Raw genomic sequence first — 27968 nt, 5'->3', positions numbered from 1 at the left:
GCGCATGCGTCCCACCCACCCTCCGACCTTCCCATCATGGCGGCGCGCTGCCGCCGCGCCGCGCTGCGCCCTGACGTCACCACCACCCCCGGCGTACGCGGCGGCGGGGGGGGGGCGTGGGCGTGGGCGTGGGCGTGGCCAACGCGCTCTCCGCGGCCGGGCCGGGCGGCGGCGGCGGCTGAGGCGATCGCGGCGGAGGCCGGGGAAGGGGGGTGGGGGGTGGGTGGGAGGCTGAAGGCGACGAGAACAAGCGGGCGGGCCCGCATGGGGGGGTTGCGTGAGGCCGCCGGTTGATCTCGGCGTTGCTGCTGCCGCCGCTGCTGCCGCCGCTGCTGCCGCCGCCACCACCGGCCCCCCCCGGCGCGATGTCGAATCCCGGTACCCGCCGGAACGGCTCCAGCATCAAGATCCGCCTCACAGGTAACGGGGCGGCGGCGACGCCGTGTCTCCCCCTTCCCTGGGCCTTGGGGCCCGGCTTCCCCTCCCCTCACGCCGCCAGGCCGGGGAGGGGGCGGACGCCCCCTCCCCGGCCTGGCGGCGTGAGGGGAGGGGAAGCCGGGCCCAAGCCGGTGGGCCGAGACGGCGGCGACCGAGCTCCGATCGTTACTTAACTTCTGTCCGCCGTTTTTGCAGTCCCGCTTCCACCTCCGTGGCCCTCCGGAGCCTTTCTTAATTCTTATTTATTTTTTTTTTTCCCTGCCCCCCCCCCCCCCCCCCCCGCCGGGGTGGGCTCCTTCAGCGGATGACAGAAATTTGGGGAGGGTGGGGGGGGAGGGAGGGCTTTACGAGGGAGAAGGGGGGGGTGTCCCTGGCTGCCCCCTTTTTTTCCAGCAGGTCAGGGCACCCTGCCCCTTCATGGGGTCCCTTCTGCACCTTCCCTCTGTGTGTGTGTGGGGGTCCTTCTGACAGCCCCCCAGCAGGCCAGGGCACCCTGCTCCTTCCTGGGATCTCTTCTGTACCTTCCCAACGGGGGGGGTCCTTGTTTCCCCCCCTTCCAGAAAGCCACAGCGTCTTGCTCCTTCCTGGGATCTCTTCTGTACCTTCCCCTTCGGGGGGATCCTTGTGTCCCGCCCCTTCCAGCAAGCCAGACCACCCTGCCCCTTCCTGGGGTCTGTCCTGCACCTTCCCCACGGGTGGGGGTCCCTGTGACACCCACCCCCAGCAGGCCAGGACACCCTGTCCCTTCCTGGGGTCTCTTCTACACTTCCCTGGGAGGATTTCCAGGACCACCTTTCCTGCAGCCTTTTATAATCTGCGTTGCTCTGCTTTAGTTAATAACACCCCCCCCAGCCTCCCATGTGCTGAGGAGGATAACATGGTTGCTAATGAGAAAACGTTCATTTAGTTGCATTTAGCTTTTTTTTTTCTTTAGTGCGTTTTTTTCTTTCCTCCTTCCACATAACTTGCTCTCCCCTGGCAAATCATGCATTCAACTTTTGAAGTTCCTTCCCCGAGCGAGAGGTGACACCAAAAGCGGTGTGTGTCATGCCTCCTCCTTTTGAGGCCTCTGCAAGGGTGCACGGATGGATAAACCAACTTATGTTGCACCCTGAAAGATCTGGATTAAGTCTTCTGGAAGCTGCTCTGGTCGATGCCGAGACTGCTTCTTTAATGGGAAGAGACACAGTTTCTGCTTCTTGAAACTGCTGTGTGAATTATTAATGAATAAGGTCCAATCCAATCTTTCAAAGGCAACAGGTGGATGCTTGGAAATCTCTCAGGCTGAAGGAGCCACGGTGCTGCTCCGAGTCACTGGCATTGATCTATATAGAGCTTTTTCTGTGGGTGCATAAAACATTGTCAGCTAATGAGAAAACAGCGCTAGTTAAACTCCAGTTACAGGTTAACTTGCTTCTGGCATATAACGCAATCAATCAGAAACAGCTCTTCAAAAAAAATCCAGGGTTTCTTTTAATCCTCTTTTTGATTCTGCACTGCTTGTGCTTTAGAAGACCAAAGTTTGTGAGGATAGTGTAAAGCTGAAAATCCTTTTCTTGGACGTGAGAAGGCTGAAAATATTTTTAGGGTGTATGGATGATGTTTGATCTGAAATTAGTTTTGTGGTGATGTATACTAAATGTCAACTCAGTCATTATTGTGGCTTATTTTTATGCAAGTCAGTCAATAAAAATGCTTCGAGTTAAGTAACTTGCGCCGTGGTCATAGCCCTTCTGAGTTTGAGGATATAATTTGAATAACAGAAGCTGTTGGTTTTAATTTTAAAGGGTGAGTGCCGCATCAAAATGCTTTTTTTACTTTTAGCGTGCACTAGTCTTCCCTCCTAACTGAGAACATTTTCTGGAAGAGACAGAAGTTTCAGTTTATTGAGCAACTTCATGGATTATTTTTTTTTCACTTTCCTTTTTTAACTATATTGAAGAAATCTCCTGCTTGCTCAAACACATCTTCCGTTTTTACAAGCAGGAAACCTGTGTGGTGTGACAAAAAGTGCTGTATTTAATCAAAAAATAAATTGCTTTGGGAGAGGTTTAGCTTTAGAGTCGTTAGGCAATGCTGTATTCTTGGCTTCACTGGAGACTAGAGTGCTGACTTACCTGTTTCAAATAGCTGTAGCTAGCGTGGCTTTTGTTTTCTCGTCTGTTCTGTTATTGGGAGGTTTGAGCAGATTTAAATCAAGACAGAGGACCTCTCCTGTTATGATTTACTACCTGCATTGTGTTTCCTGTGATTAGAAACCATTTACGTTTTGCACTACTGAAAATAGCCGTATAAGTACCACTTAGTCTGAAGGTGCCTGTGAGAGTCGCTTTGTATATGGGAAGTGAACAGTGGTAGAATCCTTCATGCTTTTTTTAAAGACACAATTTTTTTTCCTCTTACATTGGAAAGGTATTTGTATTAGCAGCATGTTGGGATTATTTACGTGAATATATCTAAAAGCTCTGGATCCTCTGATGATTATCAGAAGTGATCTTCCAGCTTCTACAGAATGGTGTCAGTCCTATCCCGATACAAATCGTAATGAAGTAAAATGGCAAATAACGCATCCAGTTTAGAAATATATAAAAAAAACCCACAACAACATCAGCAAGTAAGTTGGATGGCAGGCTGAAATGACGTTGCGTGCTATGGATCTCAAACATGCTAATCTCTTGTTGAATCTCAGTTTCTCCAAAAGCCTGTTCCTCTCTTATTTCTATTGGAGCTTTCACCACTGCTGGTGATGTAGGAGCCAGAGATATTCATGGCCTTGTCGCTTGCCGCTTGGAGCGGTTCTAGGCAAAGTATGGTAAAACTTACTGTTAAGTCTGTGGTCTCTTTGTATCCGTACTGTCATCAGGGTAGTGCAACAGTGGCAGAATTGCCAAAACAGGGATGGAAATAATAAAATGATATTGTGGTTGGGATCTGCTGGGTCAGGGAGGAACACGATCCACAGGCCAGGGGACCTCTGTGGAGCACATGTCCCTTTTTCGCTCGTGCACTTCTCTGAAACCTTTGTTTGCTGATGCAGTTGCTGCTCCCTGGGGAAGTTCCAAAGGGTTCATCATCTCCAAGGTTTACACGCGTCTTGCTCATGCTGTTATATCACCCAGAACTACTCGTGAAAACTGCAGTCTCATTGTGCTGGGTGTCAGAGATGTTCCTATTCCAGGTAGCTTGCAGGCGAAGGCTGCAGATGGAATTGGAAAGACTGTGAAGAAGAGGACTACACATGTAACTTTTCTACCAAAAAAAGCTGCAAGTTGTATTCTGGCTTCATCGGTGCTGGCTTTTTCAGCAGGGTCTCAGCTGAGGTGTTAAAAGCTGTCTGGCTTCTGGTGCCATTGTGGAATTGAGAAAAGGCTGGGAAGGAAAAGGCATTAGTTTGAACTTTATGGATCACTCCGTAGAAGGAGCAGGAAGGGGGGAGGATCTCGTGTATTAAGGTCAGATATCCATGGTGAGGGCTGATGGCAAAACCAGTTTCTGTAACAGAAAAGCAGGAGTTGGTATAACAGGCGAATACAAATAATTGTCTCCAAGTGTCTCTCTTAGCGAGGTTCAGAGTGCTCGGGAGTGTAAAAATGCGTTCCTCCTTGGCAGATCTGGCCTGGGAAGATGCTGGGCTGCTGGCTGTTGGCATTGGTGCCGTTTTGGAGCGAGGGTATAAGCGAGAGCCCTCCCAGGTGTGCTGGGAGGAAAGTGCAGTGCCGGAAGCATCGGGGAAGAGTGAGGAAGATGATGGGAAGTGAGTGGATTTTGTGAGGTGAGGGGAGGAGTTGGAGGGAGTCTGTAGGCGACAAGTTTGATTCCTGTAAGGAAAGGTGATGGTGCTCAGTGGCAGCAAAGAAAGGGAAAGAGGAATGAGGTAATGCAGAGGAGTATCCTGAATGCCACTTTCAGTTCACTGTAGTCAGCACAGTTTAGGGAAGTCCCGTCTACAAAACCTGACCAGTTAGTAGCTGGTAAATGGGTGGCTTTGGGTCTTTTTGCAGATAAGCATTTGTAATTTAAGGAACACATAAAGGAAAACAGCGACTTCAAGTAGAAAATAAAATATGCGTTAAGAGCAGTGTTCACGTGGGACTGTTATCAAGGCACAGGTTAAAATGTGTCACAAACGTCACTGTGTTTTGCTTCCCTTTCATGACTAATGTATCGATCGATGCAGCAAAGTTAACTGACTGATCAATAGCAACACTAATATTGGTGACCTGGACAGTTTTATGTCCCGTGTTCAGAAACAATGAATATTTGTGTAGGGATCTTTATATCGGACATCGTAAATACTTCATAGGCTGTCTGTCATTTTATGGTCGTACATTAGAAAAACTACGGGTTGCGGACTACAAGCACTGGTGCAAGAAGGCAGAAAGGGCTGGCCGGGCAGCCCAGCCTGCCCTGGCACTTGGAATTCAGTATTGAGCTGGTTTCGTGTGATGGGGAACCCGGTGGGGAAGCAGCAGTTTAGTAGCTCCAGTTTATTTTGCATGGTAGTCTGGGAGTATGTCGAAATCTATGTCTCGTTCTTTTCTTCTCGTAAGGATTTTCTCGACTCCACGTCTTCTGGGAGCGGGTTGCCTGGTTGTGGTCGGAGCGCTGGGCTGGAACTCGACGCTGAGCTTCGCCGCAGATTTCCTGTGCGATGCTGAGCGAGGCGCTTGCCCTCTCTCTGCCTCTCTTCCCTATTTGTGTTGTGAAGTAGTAGTGTTTTCGTGAAGGTAAACTCGTGGCTGTTCAGAGGCCCTTGGAGATGGGGATGGCAAAGAGCCTTGGGGCATATAACTAAGGGACTTTAAGGAAGAAAAATAGAATAATCTTGCTTTCATGGGGGGAAGCGCAGAGAGCAGCCTTTGCAGCCAGCCAGCTGGCATCTTTGGGCTGCCGGAATGGGAATCCAAAGAGCAGCCTTTTCCTCTGGGCAGGCTATGGGTAGTGAGTCTCCCTTTTTTGTTTCTCCCAGTAAGTCAAAGCTGTGCCAGCACCATTGTCCTGGTGGAAGTAAATTAAATCTCCAAAAGGAGTTTGTTTGACTATCCCCCTCAGGAAGGGAAAGTAGAAACAATAACTACATTATTCCGAACTTGAAACTTTCTTTTCTCAAATTGAATGTCTTCTTATAAAGAAATGCAATTTGGGATGTGGTTGTGCAGTTACCTAATTATTTCTTCCTTTTAATTCCATACTACCCACCAGTCTAGGAACAGTTTTCTCATCCGTTTCCTTAAACGGCTTTATCACATTTCTAAAATTTTGTAGCATCGTACTTTCTTTTTGCGTTGCAAAATTAAGCATCAGTCCAGGGGTACCATAAGAAGTGTTTCCAATTTCTCAGCGAGGAATTAGATTTTACACCAGGATGCTATGTCTGCCGGGTAGCTGACCTCTTACTGACAGCAACTCAGAAACTGCTAAAACTGCTGCTGTAAATCAAGATATACGAGACCCCTCGGTTGTTTCTGTAGCTGGCTGGAGCTGTGCTTGGTGGGGCACTGAAGGAAGAAGTACTGCATGGAAATACCGCCCGTGCGTGTGTGTGTTTTGAAAGTTTACCTGGATTGCTGCCCAATGTTAGGCAAGTCCAGTTGAGACGCTTAACGTTGGATTAATCTGGTTAGATTACTTGCTGCTATTTATGGTTCTAGAGTTAACTACTCACTCGGCTGCCTTGTTGCTTTGGGCCCTGTTGGTTGAGGTAGCGTGATAAGGCACCGTGGTTTGGAAAAGATGCGGTTAAATCGGTTGGTGTAGTATACTTGTGAAGTTCGGGTATGTACACAGCAGAGCAACTCATTTAAGACTTAAGTGAAAAGAATATCCAAAAAGAAAAAAGGCTAGAAGAGACAGTTCCATCTGCAGTCTTTTTTCCCTAAATTAGGAATTGAATCTTTTTTTGTTATGTTTTTCCATTATGATTCCTCTGGAAATTGTCAAAATGTTACTGTGAAAAGGATCAAATTCTGGAGTATCACTCAAAGCTCTTACCTGTATTAGTGCTTTGATATTTTTCATGAAAACTGATGCTGATTTGTTCTCCCAGAGCAAAACAAGCTTGTATTACCCTGTTACTGAAAATGGTTTGGTTTTTCCTACACCAGCAGTTGCAATAGGGGAAAGGAGTCAGTGAGGTTTTGAGTCTCAAGATACTTGTAGACAACCACCACGTCTCTCCTGTTGTGGATCTGTTTAGGTTTTTGGGCATGTGTCTGTGTCAAGGTCTTCCATGCTCTTGCCAACGCCAGGATGCCTCCTCCGTTGACGGTGAGAACAGCACTACAGTTGATCCACCTCCAGCATTTTTACCTTGATATCATCTCACCTTCTTTAGCATGTATATTGGAAAGCCTGAAGTTAAGCACGCAGGTGGTTGACATCGAGCACTCGTGTTATGGCTGGTAGTGAGGAAGCGGCACAGCTCTCAGACCATGGTGTTTCAGGTGCTTACAAATGAGTTCCTGCAGATATTGCTGCAATAACGTAAGATGTTATCTCCTTGCTAGTCTACTGGCCCCTGTTGCCAAAAAATTTGTCACCCACCGTGAGAAAACTGGCGGAAGAAAACCCATGCTTATGCTTCAGCTGCTTCAGTGCAAATTCAGCTTCTCCACGTAAGTCTAGCTCCAGAATTTAAGCTAAGATGCTGGACTTTGAAAAGCTGAGGGATGTGCATGTGTTGCCTTCTGTGAGGAGGAGTTGACTTTGGGAGGGAAAAACAGAAGAGAGAGAGAAAGTAGTGATTTCTTAAAACGAGCAGCAAGCTTTGCCAGGGCTTGTTTGTTAGTACAAATCCATTTATAAAAGATTGATTTAAGTATTAATGTAATATAAGAAGAAACCTGCACATATGTTTGCTAAAGAAGAGTCAGTAAGTCCTTAACAGGTTAAGATGCTACTTGTTTATAAACTTTGTTTCACATCTCTTTGAAGGGAAATTCAGTAATTTCTGAGAGGGGATCCCTGGGGATATTTTTCTTCGTTTTCCATCTCTATCTTTCTTTGTGAAAGTCGTAAAACGCAATGGGACGACAGAGCAAAAACGTTGAAAGTTTTTCTTTCAAATATTCTCTTATGAACTGGGAACTACATTGGGAATACGTGGGGGTATAGGAGCTGGATGATAAATTTGACGATACTCTAGTTGAATTGGCAGAATAAGCATGCATGCTGTTTTAGAAAGCATCTCTCCACAGGGCTGTAATAGCTTGATGCCTTCCTCTTCAGTAAGTCATTTCTGTCAAGTTAAAGGCCAAAATTCAAACTGGCTTGTTGTCAAGGACACTAAGCACAGCAGGCAAAAATCCCCAAGGCTACCCAATTCACAGCATAGATAGATAAAGCTGGCAGAGCTTGGTTTACTCTTCCTCCCTTCCCCCATGAAAAATCCTCTTGCCTGGGTTGTTTTGGGTTTTTTTTTTGAGGATATGGACACTATTCTGCATACTAATACAATTTAACAGAAAGTATTTAAATGGAAGGTTTGTTCATCTGTTTGTGGGTAAAACAATCCGTTATTGTTTGGGAGTAATGCTAAAATAATGCACAATCCCCCCCAGTGACTCTGCCGTTCCAGCTGTGCTCACCTCCGCCACAGCTGGAGGGGATTGTCATGGGCAGAGGAGCGGCTCCAGCATCCCCTCCTGGCGAGCACCAGCCCTTTACCTTGGCGGTTGTGTGATGAAGCAGTTCAAACGGCTTAAGCTCATAATCCTAAACTGTGCTGTTATAACCATAAGAAATGATGGAAAATCCTGTGGAATTAGGTGTTTGTAATAGCTTTCTATTTTACACTTTGGTTCCCGATTCTCTACTAAGAATATACAGCAGCCCATTTAGGAATAAAGGGCAATGTTAAACCACACTATTAACTTCAAGTGTTATTGACCACTAGAATACTCCAGGAATATTATGTGTCCCTGAATGTCTCCACTAATGTGCCGTTTTAGCCATGGTTGGTTTTTTTGAATGGTAGATGTTTCTTTCCCAATTGATTATGAAGAAGCCCTGCGGAAGAAAATAGCATGTGATTCTCTTTCTTTCATAGATAACATGGTATTACCTTTTTCTTGCAGTAGTTTTTGCTTTTACTGGTAACCAGTAGTAGGTAAAGAAGTATTTTTTGATAGGATGCAGTCTTTTTTCCCTCAAGTTGATGAGGTCTTTCTCGATACGTTTTATTATTTGGAGTAAAATGGCATTTTTGATATGAGTGAATTAAGAGGAATAGCATTTTTCTTCGACCTTTCAATATGTTTGCATTTTTGTCTTTCATAAAAGTCTGCCTATTTCCTCTAATGGTTAGACCAAAATAAAATGCATATGTTCTTATCAATTTAAAGTTTCCATCTCTTGTTTACTTCACAAAATGGCAAATTAAATTGTCCATGTGTTAAAATCTATTCTTCTAATTAATCTCCCCAATTTCCAGGACACTATATTAAAAGCTCTCCTTTGTATTTTTCACCTTAAAATAAAGGTTAAAAACCCACTGAAGATGCCTTTTCATTTATTTTGAATTCAAGGCAACTGCTAACATCAGTCTGAACTCTTTTTTTTTTTTTTTTTTTTTTCTGTGGTCGTGACTTTTCTTCCTCGTGCCCCGAATGTGGTTTGTGTTGGATCCCCAAAGTAAACCGGATGTTACAGCAGAGAAGTCGGTCCCTGTAGTCAGTGTTTTTACATCTTCTAGTACACAGGCTGTATGGCCCAAAAAGTTTCTTGAAAAGGAAACATCTACTGAAATGCGTGTGCTCCACTTTCCTGAAGTGCAAAAGCCAAAGAAAAAAAAAAAATCCAGACTGCATATGAAAATTAATTGAGTGTATGGATTGTGCTGTTGCTTTAACATCTTTTTTTTTTTTTTGACTACACAAGTGCAGAATTTACAAAAGCAAGGAATTTCAATTTGATTAAGACTGGCAGTGATTCATATATTTCCAGGGGAAGCCTTGTTTCTCTATCCTTGCATCTGGTGTGGCTTGTTGTTTTTTTTTTTAACCTGTGCAGGTAAAATTCCGTGTAGAATCAGAATTAAAATGCAGAGGTATCATATTCTACAAGTGTGGGTCTAATTAGTGGCTGCCTTGTTGTTGAAAAAGGCTTCTTTAGTGTTAACGGGGAGAGAATCCATTAGATTTGGTAAACTTTGGGTTCGGAATTGAGTAGGTGAACGTAAGCTAAAGGTCTGATGTCTTTTGAAAGAAAAATTGGGTGAATTTTCTGGGCTCTGGAAATGATAGTTACTTCAGCGTTATATAGCAGTAGAAATTCCAAGCAGTCTCTCTTGTATCTCTGTCTTAAAAATGTCTGCAGACAGGTAACCATCAAGCTAAGTACTATGGTGAGCATGTTGATAGTTCATTTGTCTGTAAATACCCTTTTAAACAACAGATCAGAGAGAATAGAAATGGTTTGGTGCAAAGAAATAAAAATACAAATGTCTGAAGTGTGGGGGCTTTTGGATTTTGCAGAGAACTTCTGCGTATCTGATTTTTCATCTCCCAGCTATTTCTTACATGAAACATTTTTATACTGTCATCTGCTGATGCATTTAACCCACTCCTGAAATTGTTTTTAACCAGAGTGAAAATACTTCTGTTGGGGGTCCCCCTTCCACAGATGAGTGCTGAAATAAGGTGAGAGAAGGTTACAAGGCATAAGTGAAGTTTGGGAGCTTCGGCAAGTGGCTCAACTGTTTGAGACACAGCATAGCCCACCAGCATGTGAATGTACCAGAGTCAGAGAAGGATCCAAATTGTGAACTTACTCTTTAATGACTTTGAACTTGGTGGTTGTGTGATGTAGCCAAGTTAAACTCCCGTTTAAATCTCTGCCCTTGCACCTTTTCCAAGAGATCCTATAATTCATTAAATACTCCACCATTAAATTTGCTACTGTAAAAAGCACAGGCTATAGCAATAAAAGTCTGGCTCTTTGTAAGACTGACTTCTGCATATTGTGCAATAATTACCTAAAATACAGTATGCTGCATGTACAGCTAATATGCCGTAATAGGAGCACCTACATCTTTTATTCCTTCTTCCCAAGAATTTTAGGGAATTGACTGCTAATAGACTTTTTTTCGAGACTTATTAATTAGATGTGTCTGTTACAGCACGATAAACCAGCCCAGGTATGAGAGTCAGTTGGCCAGACTGCCACCAGCACGTGGCCTCTAGATCTACTTAGGGTAATGTAATCAGTTCCAATAATTGCACTGTCACCAGCTCTTATTAGTAGTGCTTATACCTGGTCTAGTAGCAGACTTAGGCAAACAAAAGAGACATGTAAATGGGTGCTTTTCTGTGTTGTGTTCTTTGGTTTAAAATTAAATACCTTCTCAGAGTTAGAAGGGTCTGTCTGGTAACAGGATAAATACTACTTCAGAATAATCCAACAGCTTGGCTTGGGCTTGCAGTCGCAAGTGACTGTTTTGTTCAATCACAGAAGTAATTTGACGTGTCTACAAATAATGTTTTGATAAACTTCAATAGAAATTAGCAAGCCAGCCATCAAATGGGATTTATAAAAAGTTGCTTGGGAAAATGTGTTGTAAGTAGTCTGCAATTCAAGGCATTTCCTTCGCAGGATGCTTATCAAGTCTGCATGTGCTACTTCCAAATTGAACGAGAGCGTAGATGAGAACTATTTTTGATAGAAGGGAGAAAAAAAGAAAAGAAAGCCCAGTTGGAAAGTAGTACCAGTTTTTCTTTTTTTTATCATTGCCTTAGGATGTAAATCTTACAAGTGTGCGGAGAGAAAACAGACTTTGAAACACCAGAAGGAATCAGATTAATCTGTGATGTTTGAGATGATGCTGGTGGTGTAAACGTGATTGAAATAGTCATTAGAGAAGTGATGAGTGAATATACTAGAAGCCTTTGGATAAACTGACTTCTCTTTTATAGCCCGTATACCAAGTAAAGACAAAACGTCCCTCTTGTTTCTGTGATGTTTCTTCACCAGGGTGGCTGTATCAGGTGGAGCAGCTGCCAGTTTTAAGGACGGTCATGCTTCCAGATGCTGATGTAGAGCACTTTTTGGTTTTGTTTTTTTTTTTTTTGATGATAGCAGCAACCAAAGCCTTGTGCAGGGGGTCCTGGTTGTGGCTGCCAGCCTCTTCTGGGGTGGTGCAACTAAGATCTTGAAAGACAAAGGAGAAAAGGATCCACCAGATATTTTTACAAGGATCTTCTGGAGTAGAAAGCTGATATTAATCAATTTTCTAGGTTTTTGAGGTTTCACAAATCAGCAGTGAAACCTGGCACACGGAAGCTGTCTATAGATTTTGGGAGACAGCACTGCCTTAGTTTCACCATCAGGCTGATGGATAAACTTAAGGGATGAGCTTAATCTTCTTTCCAGAGTACAAAAATGACAAGGCTGAAAATGGGATCGCACCTGTCATTCTCCTCTAACTAATTTTTGGCTCTTCATCTGATTTCAGTCAAGTTTGATAAGGGCAGAGATGTTACACGTACCGGGTCTCCAAGACTCGTGGAGATGACTAGGAGACTGGTAGAACGAATTCCCCCTTCTGTGGTCCACCGGCGCGGCGAGGAGGGGTCCCCAGTCCCGGTCCCAGCCGTGTGGACAGGAGATGTGGAAGGAGCAAGCTGGGAGAGGGGGAGAGGAGCTCTGAGGTAGGAAGGAGAGAAAAATACATGTATTAAGTCCACCACATGTCTGCAGGTAAAGCAAGCTTTGTGAATTAAACTCCTAATGCACAACTGGACTGAGACTGTTTGGGTTTTGTTGTTTGGTTTTTTTCTCCCAGAAGTGAACAACATTCTCCAGGGGAAACATCCAGATGACTTTATCAAGCACCTGTAATAACACTCCCCACACGTTTGTTTTGACTTAGGGGTTTTGTTTTGCTTTTTAACCCAGATGAAATTGTGCGTTAATTCCTTACACAAAGATTCATCTGCATCCTGTGAGCACGTCGCTCACAGCATCAGCCAATGCATCAACCTCCTACTGGCGTTTTTTAATTAAAAGAACAGCACTATCACTTCAAATTAGTGCCACATAGCTTATTTTAGTAAGGAGTGAAATGGTGTTTAAAGGTTGTTCTCATATGAAAATTGTTTATTAAATTTTGCTGTCTTTTGATTCTATCTCGTAGTTTGTCATTCAGTGCTTAGGCAATATCAGATTCCTAGGTGTGCGAGTCCTGTTAGTGATATGAATGCAAACAAAAAGCTTGCTTTTAATATCTCAACTATTTGATAAACAAGAATCACCTTCTCAAAAACAAACAAACATTACATTATGCTATGGTTCCCACAAAGCACGCGTTTAGCCTGTTTTCAAGTGCATTCCCTGTGTTGAGAAGGTAGTGAAGAAACAGATATTTCTGGGAGCTTCCGTGTCATGAACTGTGAAGAGATGTTTTTCGTAGTCCTGTTCAGGGAAATTGTTAGGCCTCCGTTATACTAAATTACTGGAAGATCAAGTAATATATCGAGTGGGAGCTATCGCTAGTGAGAATTTTCCTCATACGGCGTTTCATTTTTATCTGGAATATTAGCAGTGTTAACCATCTGTACGAAATGTAATGTATTGAATCTATTTAATCAATTTAAAATGGAAAACAAACATCTTAGGCTTTGATTGAACCAGCTGTCCTCATGTATTGTTTTTTTAAGATATTAAATTTTGGGCTTTGGATGTGTTAATATAGTAGTTTGATAAAGAACTTTTTGTCTAGGAGAACTTTCTTCATTTTTTTTTTGTTGCAGGACCCTGCAGCCAAGTGGTGTCACTTGCATAAAATCCGATGTCTGAATATAAAACATAAATGCTAAGGTCGTATAGGAGAAGGCACAGTATCTTTTCATTCAAGCTCCAGTTTATTTATATAATACCTTTGATAGAGGTATCTCAAAGCAGTAGTGGCATTATAATTTATTGATGTAATAGACACTGACATTTTATACAAGGAAAATAGCAAACAGTTGCTGTTGCAGGCAAAGTGATGAATGTATAATGTTGAGAAAACCGTAACCAAACATCCTGGTCAAGATAGTTCACTAAAACATTTTCATCAAGATCCCAGCCGTTGTGACTGCGGATTCACTTGGTATTAGAAAGGGTGTTTCCTTTATTGAGTGGCTTGCAAACTGTTCTTAAAAAAATTGCCCGGCATGGGGGGAGATCCACATATGTTGCTGTTAAGCCACTGACTTTGCTAAGCCAAACTGACTTTGAAATGAAAGCGTTTAATTTTTTAATTTAAAAAAAATATAGCTACCTGCAGACTTTATGTTATCTGTTTTTGTTCTAAACTGTATTTTTATTCTGCTCTCTGAAGCCAGCCTGTAACTAAAACATTCCTAGCATCTTTTGGCTGGAGATTTAGTCAAGGATGCTTTTCATCCTGCTTTCAAGAAGATGATTCCAGCCTTTCTTGAAGCTGCTCCAAAGGAAATTTCCTTCTGTAGCGGGTACGGTGACAGTAAGGGAAGTCACTGCTTATGGTCCAAAGCCTTAGTGACGTCCTCTTGCTGTTGTCATGTCCTACCATGCTTAATCTGGAAACAAGTGGAAGTATTTAACGTAGCTAGACGGTACGAGATAAAGTCTGGAATCACGCTGTATCCGTGATGTAAGTTACGCTTGAACTCACGCAACTCATGAGTTGGCTGTTAGCAGAATAATATGGATAAATGTTTTATGGGCGCGAAGGAAAGGGCCTGTGTCAATGTCCATCGGTGATAGACCTCCCTCCCCACCTCCTGACTAAATCGAAGGGTGTTTGCCGTCACGGATTGGTTTTTCTTGCTCAACCATAGATTGGCTCTGACCAGTCTGTTTGTTTTGTTGTTCATCCCTGGTGATTGTCAGTAGCGCTGGGCTGAATAAACAGAGACTATTGATCAAATTTGAAGTCATTAACTTGGCAGTTTAAATAGATGCTGTCCTATATAATCAGAACAAGGGAGTAACACATAGGCTGATACGGCTTTATTCTGAATAAAAGCCTTCTTTTCATGAAATCTTGTTTGGTGTTATTCAGCTCTCAGTTTTGTGCATCCCGTAGGTCACACGAGAATTACACATTTTGCTTAAAATACCTAAAGTGAAGAGGATGGCTTTGCTTGTGTAAGAGAATGATGACCCTGGTATAATGTGGATCTCCTGAACTTTGATACTGATTGGAAATTGTGTTTGGAAGAAGGGGTTGCTAGCAGGAGGTTAATGGTTAACCACATCCAGGTAGAGCATGTTTTGGGGAGGAAAACCGCTCAGCGTTACCATCCGTCTCCAAGCGAGCAGCCTTACTTCCAGCTCTGAAGCAGTCGCGGTTTTTGATTGTCCATCTCGCTGCTGCTCAGCTGAGAGAAACATGTGCCTGTTAGATCTGGATGTTTATACTCAAACACGACGGGTGATTAATTATTTCTGAAAGAAGACGTTCCCTTTTAACAGCGACTGCCGTGTGATGTGCCTGTCAGCCTTCTAAATCACGTTTTAGATGGAGCGTGGCCGGGAGAGACGCGGAGTAGTTTGCTGTATGTGTGCTGGACTCCTGGAAGACCTGTTACAGACGACCGGCGGGGTGGCGTGAACACAGCGGCGAGGAGCAGTGATAATCTCATTAATACATGTGCATCGTGTGCCCGCAGACAGCCCGGTGCTCCTGAGTCACACTGCTGCGAGTCCCTCGAGAGCGTGCAAATTCAGCAGTAGGATGCGCGCATATTGACCCACATTTCCTCGGGCAGAGCAGCAGCCACGTGCAGCTCGTTGCTTGGAAATCAGCTGAGAACTGATGTAACTTGGTTCATCCAGCATTTGCATGGACCGAGCCAAAGTGCTTTTAGGGATTTACCACTTGGGTGACTAATACGTGATTAGGTGGCTTGTAGAGAGTGTGTGTACGTGCTTCTTGTAGACAAGGCTTGCTGTATAACAACGGCAGCAACAAAAGTCTCTTGTGCATCTTTCTCTCATTGTAGCTTTTAAATAAGACTGGTTATTAAATCAGATTTTTTTTCTCCACGTAAAAGCTTTCATACTAATTCCCGGGCAAGTTTGTTACATGGGGATGTTTTTCCTGCAACAGATGGACAAATGACCTACAGAAGGAAATAGTTTCTGCACCGGGGTTAATAGAACAAAAGTAGGTGAATGAATGATAAAAATTTGGCTTCCAAAAGCTATTAATATCTCTGTAATTGCAGTCTTTTTTTGGAACAAGCCTCGCTTCTGCCCTGTTCTCCTTCCCCCTCTGCCACAGCTTCCTTATTCCCGCACACATGCACACACTCTCACCCCCATCCTTCCCCGTTAACCGATGCCACTGCTGTCACCTCCCGCTCCCCACGCGTCCCTGCGAGTTCGGCAGGGCTGGCACAGGGCCCAGGCTTATAGCCCGAGAGGAGCTGATGGAGTGGCAGGGATCCAGCGTCAGTGCGGGTGCCCTTCACAACTACACCCCTGCGTTCCAGCCTCCTGTGCTGTTTCGTTTGTAAACAAGGAGGCTTTGAGCTGAGCGCTTGAACAAATGGGGAAAAAAAACTGCCTAAAGAAAGTGGAGAGCGATTTGTAACATCTTGGGCAGATGTTGAAAGGGATTATAACAGGCTGAATAATTAAGAAACAAACTACTGAATTTTAGAGTTGAAATTTTCCAGGAATTAAAAACAATATTCTAAAACAGCTGATACTTTATTCAAAATGGGAAGCGATGCTAAGAATTTAATTTGGGCAAACACAATTTTTGGGTTTTTTCCTTTTCCTGAATTTAAACTTTGCGCCTTTATTTTAGCTTTTGTATTGGAAATGACTAAAGTAATTTTTCCCTTTTTGTAGCTAAGCACTTAATCAGTCTGAATTATTTTTTTTTAAACTTTACCTGGACAGTCAAGGTGTCATTTTTCCAGTTTTTTGTATGCGCCTCTTGAATCGTCTGGAACCTGATGGATGTAATTCGAATATGAAGTGGTAATGAAGACAGAAATGGGTGTGTAGCTGTGTTTTGCCCAATGTCGGTAAGCAGAGTTGCTGTAACTGGCTCGGGGTTAGTGTTCCTGCAGAACACCGGTCCGGCGGTGGTGGCTGCCAGGGCCGATCGTGGGGTGTCTGTGCCTGTACCAACACCCAAGCGCTGCTCAGCCCGGCTGAACCGACTTAGAGAAAATACTGGATTGTGCTTTATGTGAAACCCCGCTCCTTTCTCGACATACGGTGTCAGTTGTGTGTGACGAATAAAACCACTCACCTCCTTTTTAGTACAGATTTGCTACAGCAAGGTATCCAGGTGGTATTTTGAACAATTCTCTTTTTTCCCTTTTTTTTTTTTTTTACAGTAATAATAGCTTTACTTGACTGAGTGTTTTTAAATCAAATGCAGTCTTCCCATTTCAGTAATCTGTACTGTCTGTTCTGTATTGACAGCGGCTAAAACCCAGCAAAAGAATGGAGGTTAAAACCATTCACTAAACATTACACGTACAAGAGCTGGTAACAAGGTAATCATCAAGAAGAGAAGCCACTAGAATGTTTTAATTCCATCTAACTTGGGCAAATCCTACACTTTTCCCCAGAAGACACTAAAGGCAACCTCAGTACTGACATCCAAGTTAGGATCAAACCGTTGTTTATTATAAGCTATTAGGCTATGCCGCTTCTTTCCAGCACCAGCTCCATCTTGATGATCCGTATGTTCATTATCCTCAGGTTGATAACGACAGCCCGGGGAGCTATGGGAAGAAAGAAGCACTTCTGAATGAATTCCAGCTGGTTCAATTTTTGCCTGTCCATTCGCTAAGTAGCCAGGAACAAAATGAACTCATTGCTCTAGGCTTTTGTACGCTGTTAACTCTTCACTGAATATTGACTTTCACCGCCCTGGTTTTTAAATCTGAGCTTGCTCTCGGTCTGTTCAGCAAGTACTACGCCATCTCATCTGTTTGTTATCATGCTTACCACAAAACGAGCAACAGATTTGCGAATAAGGACAGCAAAAGCTGTAAGAGCATGAAAAAGTTTCTTTGGGAGTGAGGCCCGTGGCTTTGAAAAGCTTTATATGACAAAACTTGAGGCTTTTTATGTTTCTACCCAGACATGCCAAAAAGCACTCGGCATACCTCAGTTAAAATACGAGCCCGGAAAAACAACTAGATGCGCAATAAATTAGGGGAAGTTTATAAGTCCTTAGTTAACCTGAGATATGTGGGTTTAAAGCAATGATAGGGTACTGATGCCTTGCTTGAAAGAAAGAATGCTTTTCATTTACTTGTGAAAAAAATTTGGGGTGTTGACTGTGGCTCTTGGAAAGTCATCCAGTACCTGCTGGAATTTGCGCTGGTAGCGGTTACTGAAGTTGTTGGTAATGCTAGAAGAGGTGCTTGGTAAGTGTTAGTCTTTGCAGTAGATGTCTAGCAACTGCTTGTTACAAGATTGTCCGATAATTAAAGAAACGCAAAATGCGCCTGAGTTACACTAAACCAGCTCACACCCGGTGCACTGTTTTTCCTGAGGTTTGTTCCTTTTATATATCTAATATTCTATAGGCTAAATTTCTTTTTTTTGTGGAATTTCTGTATTGGAGATTCTTCACTTGAATGTTTCAGAATGAATGAAAAAATGTGGGTTCTTGAATATTGTGACCGTGGTGGTCGTCAGTGTGTTATACGTTTAACGGCAACTTCTAAAAATTACTCCGGCAAAGTTTGTTGTTTCTTATTTTCAACGGTTTTAAATATTTTTTTTTTCCCATTTTTCCTGGCAGTTCATTTCAACATCAGCAGCGTCCTAGTCACCTAAGCAATTCTCTTGCCACCTTCTTGTTCTTGGTTCGCAGCTTTAGTTTACCACCGAGTTGAGGAGTCCTACTCTGACCGGAGCCAAACCTGTATATTTAGTTTTAAGGCAACGTTCCATGTGAATTGTTTAACTGAAACTCTTCTACTGATACATTTAAGCCCTCATGGGACGAACTAATAGTTTACATAGTTTACAACTTACACATAACTTAACGCCATTCATTTTTTAAATAACAATGTTCTTGGTTTTAAGCAATCTACTTAGGGCTTGATGAAAACCAGACATTAATTCTGCACTGTTTATTAAAATATCCCCAATGGAAAATTTTGTTCTTATAAAGCTGATTTTTGTACGTTATTTAATTGCAGTAAGATGTCAAAGAAGCTAAATACTGGTTCTGTCTGGAAAAACAAATCTCAGTTCTTAAATTGAGATTGAGAATGTGTTAAATTGCATTTGGTTTTCCTCCTTTACAACAGTGTTTAACATTCAGATTGTTCAGTTGAAATACTGACACTACCTGTATGTGAAGGGCTGTAAATACCAGCCACTCTTTGGAGATACAAAACATATGTTTTAGGTTTTAAACTGAAAAAATATGCTTAATATCAGCTTGGAAGTTTTAGACTTTTTACTGTTTGACAGAAATTCAGTGTTTCTATTGAAACGTTGCTTGGCTCTATCTAGTCAAACTTTGGCAAGGTTTTCAGTACCGAGGTCTCTGCTTTCACAGCTTTCACGTGTTTTGCAGTGGAACGACAGTCTTTTTTTCTGCTTTCTGCAAAACAGGCAGATATTTTGAGGCAAGCCAATACGTATATGAAGAAAGCTGGAGATAATACTGGGTTCGAAAGTACAAAGTCCTGTGTTCTGTTGCTGTCATTTCAAAAATGTTTTGCTCCACGGACAGGACCCCAAGGCTGGATTAGTTTTAATTATTTATGGTATGATTGCTTGGGCTTTCCACTAATTCTAGGTGTACGGTAAGCATCCGCAAATGTGTTGGTTTTGGTTTTGATTTCTTGTTCTGTACTTTTTCCTCCTTTATAAAGCAGCAGAGAGCAGTTGTGCAGGTTTTCCTCACGGACTTAGGAAATGAATGTCTTGTAAAAGCTTTAAGTCCATTAATTGGATGGTCTTTCGTAAGGGGAGAAAAAAGCTGCTGTTAATACAGAAATGTACTGGTAACTCGAGTCGCACAAACTGGTTATAAAACATACAGTTGTAGTAGTAGTATGGGTAGTCCCGTAGAGTGTATCTGGGAAGAAGGGAAATCTAAATTTCTGTGTTTTATAGTGAACATAATATTTATTGGAAAAGCCTTTTATGTACTGAATTAGTAAGCAAATGATCAGCTGCACGGGAGAGTCCTTACAAGCTTCTGTTTGGTAATGAAAATAAGGCGTTTAACACTTTATACATTTAACTTATGAAAGTGGAGATCAGAGGCATGTTAAATTAAACACACCTAAATGAAATGCTGACGGGGCAGTAGACTGTGCTGCGCAGGGGCTCTCCTTCTCCGTTAGAGGAGTGTCAGCTATTTAATATGTAATTTCTGCCTAAGTAATAGCTAGAGCGTTCAGGGGAGGTGTTCTGTATTTCGTTAGTAATCCACTGTTGTTCGTCTAGCATTTTCCAGAGAAAGAAATCTATACGTCTGAAGATTTGGACAGTGTTTCTAGGCAGGACCTTTTCTTTCCTGGGAGTACAGGAGAAGGGCTGGGTTTGAGCCTGATCCCCAGCTCTGCCAGGGACCTGTTGGGAGCAATGGTGGGTTGAGCACATGGGCCTGTTCGGAATTGACGTTTGTAGAGATTTGAAAAAGGTGCTTTGAAAACTCCCAAGTGTTAAAAGTGCAAAATATTTTTGGCAATCTTAGTAAAATTCAGTTTGGAATCTGAGTTATGAGTGCATGTGGGTGGAGGAACATGTTTTTCATGCTTTAGGAATTTTTTTCCAGATGCTTTCTCAGTGCTTGGGTAACTATGAAAGCTAAGTATTAAGACTTCAGCATGGATTTATTCCTTAGTTTTAATGTAACTTAAGAAAATCGAGCCACATGGTTTTGTGGTGGGTTTTTAACTTCATTATGGCGATGATGTCGCACGGCGCGCGTTGGTGTCTCGTTCAAAATGTGAGCACAAGTATGTGCAGATGGGCCTATCTTGCCTTGAAAATATGAATTATTCAATGCAAGCGTGTGTGGTTGGAGATACAAAAGGTGTGAGGGATGAAATCCAGAATTGTGTTGATCCCCATAACTACAACCTGCGCAATGGAGCGTGGAGTAAATATAAAATGCCATTTTGTATTTCCAGGAGAAATCTTCTCATTGAGAATGTTTAGCAGTCAGCTACGAGATTGTATTTGCCCGGAGAACAGGATATTATTCTGTGTGGTTTTACCAGCAATTTTGAATTCTTTCCAGATATTTCTATTTCCTACTAGCGTATACAGAAGCTGACACTATAGCTGAAGCCTGAGCATACACTTTGTTTTCAGAGAGTTGGGAGACCGTTTGTGGACACCTTAACAAAGGAAAAGCTCGATGGAATTTGGGAAATCTCTCTCTACAAAATGATTATTCCACTCGGTTGTGATTCTGACAAATGTGTTGGTGGGGGTGGAGGACTGACTTTTAAAAGCCATACAGTGGATATAAATGACTTTATGTTCTGTTAATGTTTTCTCTGGTAAACCTGTGTAATTGATAGGGTGTTTTTTGAGAATGGCTGTAAAATGGAGATGGTAACAACTGACTTACCTCTTGAATTCCAGTTTTCTAAGAAAGTGGTTATGCTTTGAATGTGCTGGGAGACAGTCTGCAAAGAAAAGGTACGAGGAGGTGAGGGAAGACGGTGCTTCAAGGGCATCTTCTTGGTGACAGAGGAGGCTTCGCCAGTTACGGTCTCGCTTTTGCCCTGGTGTCTCTGACGTATTTCTTACAGCTGAGCAGTCGCTGTAGGGCCAAGAAGAACAGTTAGCTGAAGGTGGTGAAGCAGCAGTTTATGAAAGGTTTGCCCAAAAAACCAACCCCTGGAAGTACAATTTGAGTGAGAAATAGGAACTTCATGTAGATGGAATTTGCCTCATGGTAAACGGGGCAAATAAATTCCATGGGCAGCTTCTGCTTCCAGAGCTGAGACTGGGCTGAGGGCATCTCTGCCAGAGTCAAGCAGTCGGGGGTGCTCGGGGGTGTTATGTGTGTCTAGGAAATAGGAGACTCTGCAGAGAGTATGAGAAGGTTCTTGGCCTGGATTAGAGGAAGGCATAGCAAAGTCATAAGAAAACGGATGTAATAGCTGGGATTTAATGAAAGATTTAATCTGGGAGGTAGCCTTTATGTCAGGCATTTGTTATGGGTGAGCAGAAGGAGAAGAAGAGAAAGAAAAGTTACTCCGAGGGATAATTGGATATGCTTATTTCCTCTTCTCTGATTTGTGTGCCGTTCTCTGGTTCTGTACATCAGCATTCATTCAGTTTCCTATTGATCTCCCCTTTTTTTTTTTTTTTTTTTATCCCTGCAAAGTTCTTCAACAATTCCATAACTCCCAAGTTTCTCCAAGATTTACATCTCAATCAGTTCATTCTTAAACTTGCTTTACTGGTCTTGTGTTGCACGCAATCTCAGTTAACTGGGAATTTAATGAGTCCTGTTTTTCTGATAGTCTTATGCTGGTTTTTTTAATGATTTATGTTATTGAGGTCTAAATTGGCCCTTGTTGGTGAAGACTTGCTGTTGGTCAGTGCCCAGGAGGATTTTTCAGTTTGAGTAATTCTTAGGAATCCGGGAGATGAAACTCGTGTTTTGTCAACTTGGTATTGTTTGCAGTACGAGGACTGACTCTCATTCGTGACGGGTTTCTGCTTAGGTAGGACGGAATTTTGGTTCCTGGCTAAGTAGATACTTTAATGACATGTTAATGGACTAATAAAAATGGCTTTTTCTGGGTGTGTGGTTTTTTGAAGATCTCTTCAAAGTTGTCTAGTGTTTGCAACTGGCTGCGCGAAGCCAAGTTCAACCCACGAGGAAGGCATGCCTTGAAAAGAGGCTTTGATTTTTACTGCAGCCTACACAAAAGGGCCACAAAAAGGCTTCGTGTATCAAATCGAGCAACTCTTTGAGGACTGAGGGGGTTTTTTAATGAAGCATTGCTTTAATCTAGTAGTCAAGGTCTGTTTTAGCATGAGTTCAGGCATAGTCTTCCAGAGTCAGGGCATGATGTATCCTGGTCCTGCAGTCTGAGGGGTCTCGGGGGTTTTTTCGTTGGTTTACGTGTCAGCTTGCAAATCTCGTTGGCACCACGATGCTAAGATCGTTAGTGAAGGCCACTCGATGTACACGTCTGTATAAAATTAGTTCCATACAGCTAATTGGTTTATTTAGTAACTGTAACGGAAGACTTCGGTTTTGTTTATCTTTTTCTGCATGCTGGGCGCTGCAGCGATTCAGATTCGGTTACTGAGAAGTTAAAGCAGTCCGTGGATTTATGCATTTCAGTCTCAAGCAGACGGGGAGAAAGACCAAAAGTATTCCTAAAGCAAACAAAAAAAGGACTAGAATAGAAACCTTGGCCTTTGCGGTGACAATTTAAACTCCAATTTGTGAATAAAGTGGTATATTTCAGTTCAGTGATGTGGCCAGCTGTAAAGAAACTGCATTTTTACACACTTGGTGCCTTTAGCCATCTTTCCTTTCCCATTAAACGCTTTCTCTTGTACCCTACCAAGCATTAATGATTGTCACCCTTTAAAAAAAACAGAACACTTAAAACCTTCATGGGTTGCCTAGTAGTAGAAAATAAAACCAGACATTTATCTGCAGTGAAGTCTCATTTGAAGTTCTGTGCAGAGAAAAGGAACGGCGAGCAGTCTCGTTCGTAAAGGCGCTTTGGAAGGGGTGGCTTGTGGTATTCAGAGTATTTTCCACAAAATACACTGAACCGTTTGGACGAGATGTGATTTCACATAACAGATTCAGCAAAGATTTTAATTGTGGGCCACAGCGCTTTGGGGCGTTAAAGCAGCATGTGGTAAATAGCTGATGTGTGCTTTTTGCCCTTTTTTTTTTTTTTTTTTTTGGAGGCTTTTTTTACACTTCGAGCACATTATTTTTGCTGTGCGGCCTTCTGAGAACTGTTTTTTCAGAATGGCAGAATTTTGCTGTGGAAACCAGCCTGTAACCGGCGTGCGTGAGGATTCCGTCCTGCTGTCGTACAGCAGAGCTGGAGCAGCCCTACCTCCAGCACGGGTTTCCAGCTTCACAAGTCCAAAGTTGGGCAGACTTTGAACCATTAGCAGAAATGTTTCCATTACTTGGGTACATCAAATTTGACCTGCTTTGCGGCCAGTTTTATTTTTCTGTGGTGTGCAGTAACTTAAGTTTCATTTAATGTCAAGATCTTTATTGCTCTCTCCCCCGAAGCCTCATTATTCTTCTTTCCTTCTTGCTTATATCTTAAAACAAACCAGCCAACCTGTGATGCTTTTAATGATTATGCTACATATCTCTGATTAAAGATGGTCTACACAGAAGTAAATATTAAGTAAAGCCCTTTCTACGTCATCAGCCTGCTGGCCTGTGTTTATCTTCTGTCAGAAAGGAAAACGAATGTATCCCGGAATCTGGCTGCCTGTTTGTACAAGCAGAAATGATTAACCTGGAATATCAAAGGGAAGGCCAGAGATGGCTGAAAGCCGTGTTTGCCAGCATCGTTCATTACGACCTTCCCCCCGCTTTCCTAAGGAAGATGTGGATGTACTCCTTGTTTGTCTGGTCTTCAAAATTAACTTGGGTACTAAATTGAAGGCCTTCGTTAGCTCAGATCCTATCCACATGTAAAAGTCCTTATTTTGAGCAAGGAGACTCTTACCTGTAACTCACAAAGTGTAAATGAATGCAGTCCCAGGTGCAAATTTGCCTGCTATTTTGCATGGGTACGGGCTGGGACCCATGGAATATTTTCACCGCTTACCTTTTTCTTTTTTTTCTTTTTCCTTTTTTCTTTTTTTTTCCCCTAGGTCCCAAAACACAACTAACTAGTTTTTACGCTGAAAACAGCTGTAGCATCTCGGTGCTGCGCAGCTGAAAATCAGCGTAGCATCTCAGCCCGGTGCGGTGGGATGGGGCGTGTTGTGTGTGAACGAACGCGGCGCCCGTGCGGGGCCGGCCGTGCCAGGGCTCACCTGCAGACCGGCCACCAGCCTTCGAGCGAGGAGGAACGTGCAGATGAAGGCTTTGATTTTTGTCGGCTGGTTTTGTTTCCTTGCAGATGCGTGAAATGGTTCCTCGCGCAGGAGGAGGAGGAATCCAGTCTTTCTCTGCCTGCTTCGGGACCGTGCCGGTCCTGCTGCAGAGATGGGTGCCTGGGTGGCGAAGCAGCAGTTTTCTGATGCAATTCTCGGCTGGGTTGTTCAGCCATTGGGGCAGCTCCGTGCTTTCTTTACTACACCCGTCTGTAGTTTGCTCCTGCGGCACCTCCTGAACCACAGCAGATGATTCATTTCTGCTTTGGAAACAGGGTGGACAACCGGGGGCTGGCCGAGGAACCACTCCACTCGCTCAAGTTACATCTGCATCGAAGCCATCCCCAGGGTGAATACTGACTTTGTATAAGGCTCGTCCTTTCTCCGCCTCCTGCCAAATATGCTTTCACGCTAGCGCTTTACCCAGCTGGCTAATTTGGCCTTTGAAATTATCTCAATAATGTCAGGTACTTAGAAAAACATTCCCATCCCTTTATAAATATTACAATCTAGATGTAAAGACATTGTTTCAGTGTTGTTTGGGATCTCTTGTATTAAAAAAAAAAAAAAAAAAAAAAAAATGGTTCCTCAGTGCTGCACAGCAATCCAGAGCGGAGTATAAACAAATACTATGTCAAGCCGAAACAAGTCGGTTGACTTTGAGAAGGCAGAATGTAAATGCCCAAGTCGGGAGAATTAGTGCCTTTTGTAACATTGCAACAAATGCGGGGAGATTGCTCCTGCTGACAAGCCCTAAACTTTCTTGCTTAAAAGAAAGAAAAACGAAAAGGAAAAGCTCTTTCGAAAGAAGGGAAACGGGCAAAGAGGAGGATTGTGCAGAGCTCATGCAAAGCGCATCTCGGTTGCCTGGTTCGCGGATAAGTGTCCGTCCCATTCTCCTACACGGCCTCTGATGCGGGGATAAAATTAATAACTTTTTAAGCCTTTGCAGCTAAATCTACCCGAGTTCACAGGTTTTGGGGCTGGAAGCAGGAGCAGTCGGATCCTGCTAGCAGGTTTGCCGAAGTCCTGCGGGAGACAAGGCATTTCAGAAGCAAACCTGGCACATCCCCAGCTTTGCAGGGCAGGGAGAGGCTGGCGGCTCCGCCGGCAGGGTTTCATGTCCAAGCCTCCCCTTGCTGACCTTTGTCACCCATTTCTTTACTGGAATTTAGAAATCTATGGCTTTTAAGTGATAGGGCACTTCCAAAATATTTTTTTTTTTGCTTGAGTGGGCTTAATACGCAAATAGTGGAACAGAGCCAATGGTCCATCTCAGGCAGCCCGATTCTGGAGATTGCTCCATAAAGGTTTATTTCGGCTATTAGCCGCTGTGCCAATATTTTTCTTACAAGAAAGAGTAATGGTTTTTGCGACCGAAAATTGAGGGGTTTGCAGGCTGCAACTGGAAAATTGGCAGCCGTGCTCATCTACTCCAGACTGAAGGCCCATGGCAGAGGGAAAAGAGTTAAATGAAAAAATAGAATTCTTCAAAAATAGCTTTAGAAACTTGTGTTGCTAGTTAGCTCCAGAGAGCACACCTGAAACACAGAATAAAGGTAATAATTAAATAGTCAGCCTATATGCAGATAGTTACAGATGGCATACTTTTCAGGCTCAATAATGTAGTCTTAAAATTTGGGATGGGGGGAAAAAATGAGTTATTTCATTAAAAAAAAAAAAAAGCAAAGCTCCACCACTTACAGGAACTTTAAAATTGCTTTTGGCTGGTGCTACAACATACACATTTTGATTTTACCTGTATTTGTTCCCTGTTTTTCCTGGTATTTTTTTTGCTCTGAAGCACTCGCAACAGGAAGAGGAAATTAAAGGTTGCTCTGTCGTGCTTCCATAGCACAGCGGATGGCGGTTCTGTAATCCTGTTTTGTTTCAAATTGAATTGCCCTCGTCCTGCAGACTTTTTCAGTCAGTTGTTAAAATACAAGAGAAGCTTTCTCTGATTATGCAGTTTGCCAATGTAAGAAATAAGTAATTTTTAATCCGTTCTAAAAATAGTTTCCTGGTGCGGCTGCTTTAATTATTACTAAGATGGAGGATTTGTGTATTTTTTTCCATGAACATCTGGGTTAAATAGTGGACTTCATTGGTCTGTTTGCTTGGCATGTGAGGTGAGATGGGTTTTACTCTGCTCGCTATATTAGGTGGAGAACATTGCCCTGGAGTTGCGAGGTGTAAAAAAAAAAAAATAAATATATAAAGCAAATATTTGTTCCCATATTTTTGCTACCGCGTCTTCACTTTCCCCAATACAGAGTTAAGGTGAGACTTGAGGGTAAGTCGGGAGCAAGGTGAGACAGAGATGAGAAGGGGTGCCTGCCGGGGAAATGGCCATTTGTCTTCTGAGTGTTCATTCTCGTCATGAAAGATCAGAACTGGGTGGAAAAGAGACTTGCCTCCAAAATAGTTGGGTCTTCTATAGTTCTCTTCCTCTCTTGGATCCTAGTTTTAGATAAGTTAGAGCTCTAATATTTTCATCTTTGGCTCTGTAGTTATTTTTCCTGGCCTGTTATAAGAGTTTAATGGATACTGAACAACTTGGATTGCTGAGATCGTACTGAGCGGTTCTTATTGAGAAGCAAAATTAGGCTTGTGGCTGGTAATAGACCTAGTAGAAATGGAGATTGATGCGAGTTTCCTGATTTAATTTTTGCTTAAACTACTGGGCTATTTTGTAGAATTGGAGAGAGGCAAATGACGTCTCATTTGTGGCCCTTTTAAAGGAAAACATATTGATGCAATTTTTTTTTCATTCTATTTTTTTTTTTCCCCTCCTGAGTGAGGTTCTGTCATACTTCACCACAAAACCTAAAGCCTTTCTGCATTTGCAGACTGCTTGTGCTGCTCTAGCACACCTATAACACTGCCATGCTTTGCTTTGCGATCCATCACGTCCCTCGTATGGGCAAAGAGCAGGAGGTTGCGCCGCATTGGATGGGAATTAGCGTCGAGGTCTCCTTCAGCAGTCCCCAAACGGTTCTTGGTTCGGAAACTGTTTAGTCCTTGTTCTAAAATGGGTGGGTTCTGCAACAACACAACAATATTCTGGTTTAGTATTTGTGTAAGCATGCGGGATAGAAAATTAGGAGGTTTTAACAGAAAGAGACATTCATTAAATCTTCTGTATATTGTAACAATGGAACAAAAGCAAAGGAAGTTTTTTCTTTATGTAAATACATATTCCAGTCACAGATAAAGAAAACAATGCTCGCATTAATTGGGTTTTTTTTATGAATTACGATCAGGTAGTATTGTAGCTGGTATGATTGCCGGAAAGTTGATGTGTTTTTTTATGGTTTCAAGTTTTCTTTATCTGATATTTTGTTTTGCAGTATTATGTGCCAAGAATCTTGCAAAGAAAGATTTCTTCAGTAAGTATGCCCTAATTGTATAACTTTCTGCTCTTGATTAACCAGATTTAGTTTTAGATTGTGCCTTACTGTCGTGGCTCATCTGTGTTTGTCATTTGTCCTGTGATTCCATTC

At 42.7% G+C, this 27968-nt stretch overlaps 1 protein-coding gene across 4 annotated transcripts in view; it reads left to right on the top strand.

The window, feature by feature from the left end:
• The first annotated feature begins 240 nt into the window (after nucleotides 1-240).
• SMURF1 (SMAD specific E3 ubiquitin protein ligase 1) overlaps nucleotides 241-27968 on the top strand; it is a 47995-nt gene continuing 20267 nt past the window's right edge. For 3 of the 4 annotated variants that reach the window (XM_054211701.1, XM_054211699.1, XM_054211697.1), the window contains exons 1-2: nucleotides 242-420; nucleotides 27816-27854. In XM_054211701.1, the coding sequence (XP_054067676.1) occupies nucleotides 366-420; nucleotides 27816-27854 (94 nt within the window). In that variant the 5' untranslated portion in view covers nucleotides 242-365. Of the gene's footprint in view, nucleotides 421-27815; nucleotides 27855-27968 lie in introns of all 4 variants that reach the window. The other variant, XM_054211698.1, reaches the window with a different exon arrangement.

This window comes from Rissa tridactyla, chromosome 8 (assembly GCF_028500815.1).
Source record: "Rissa tridactyla isolate bRisTri1 chromosome 8, bRisTri1.patW.cur.20221130, whole genome shotgun sequence".
NCBI lineage: Eukaryota > Metazoa > Chordata > Aves > Charadriiformes > Laridae > Rissa > Rissa tridactyla.
The sequence above is the reverse complement of the archived record's forward strand: the minus strand, read 5'-3'. Positions and strand labels throughout refer to the sequence as shown.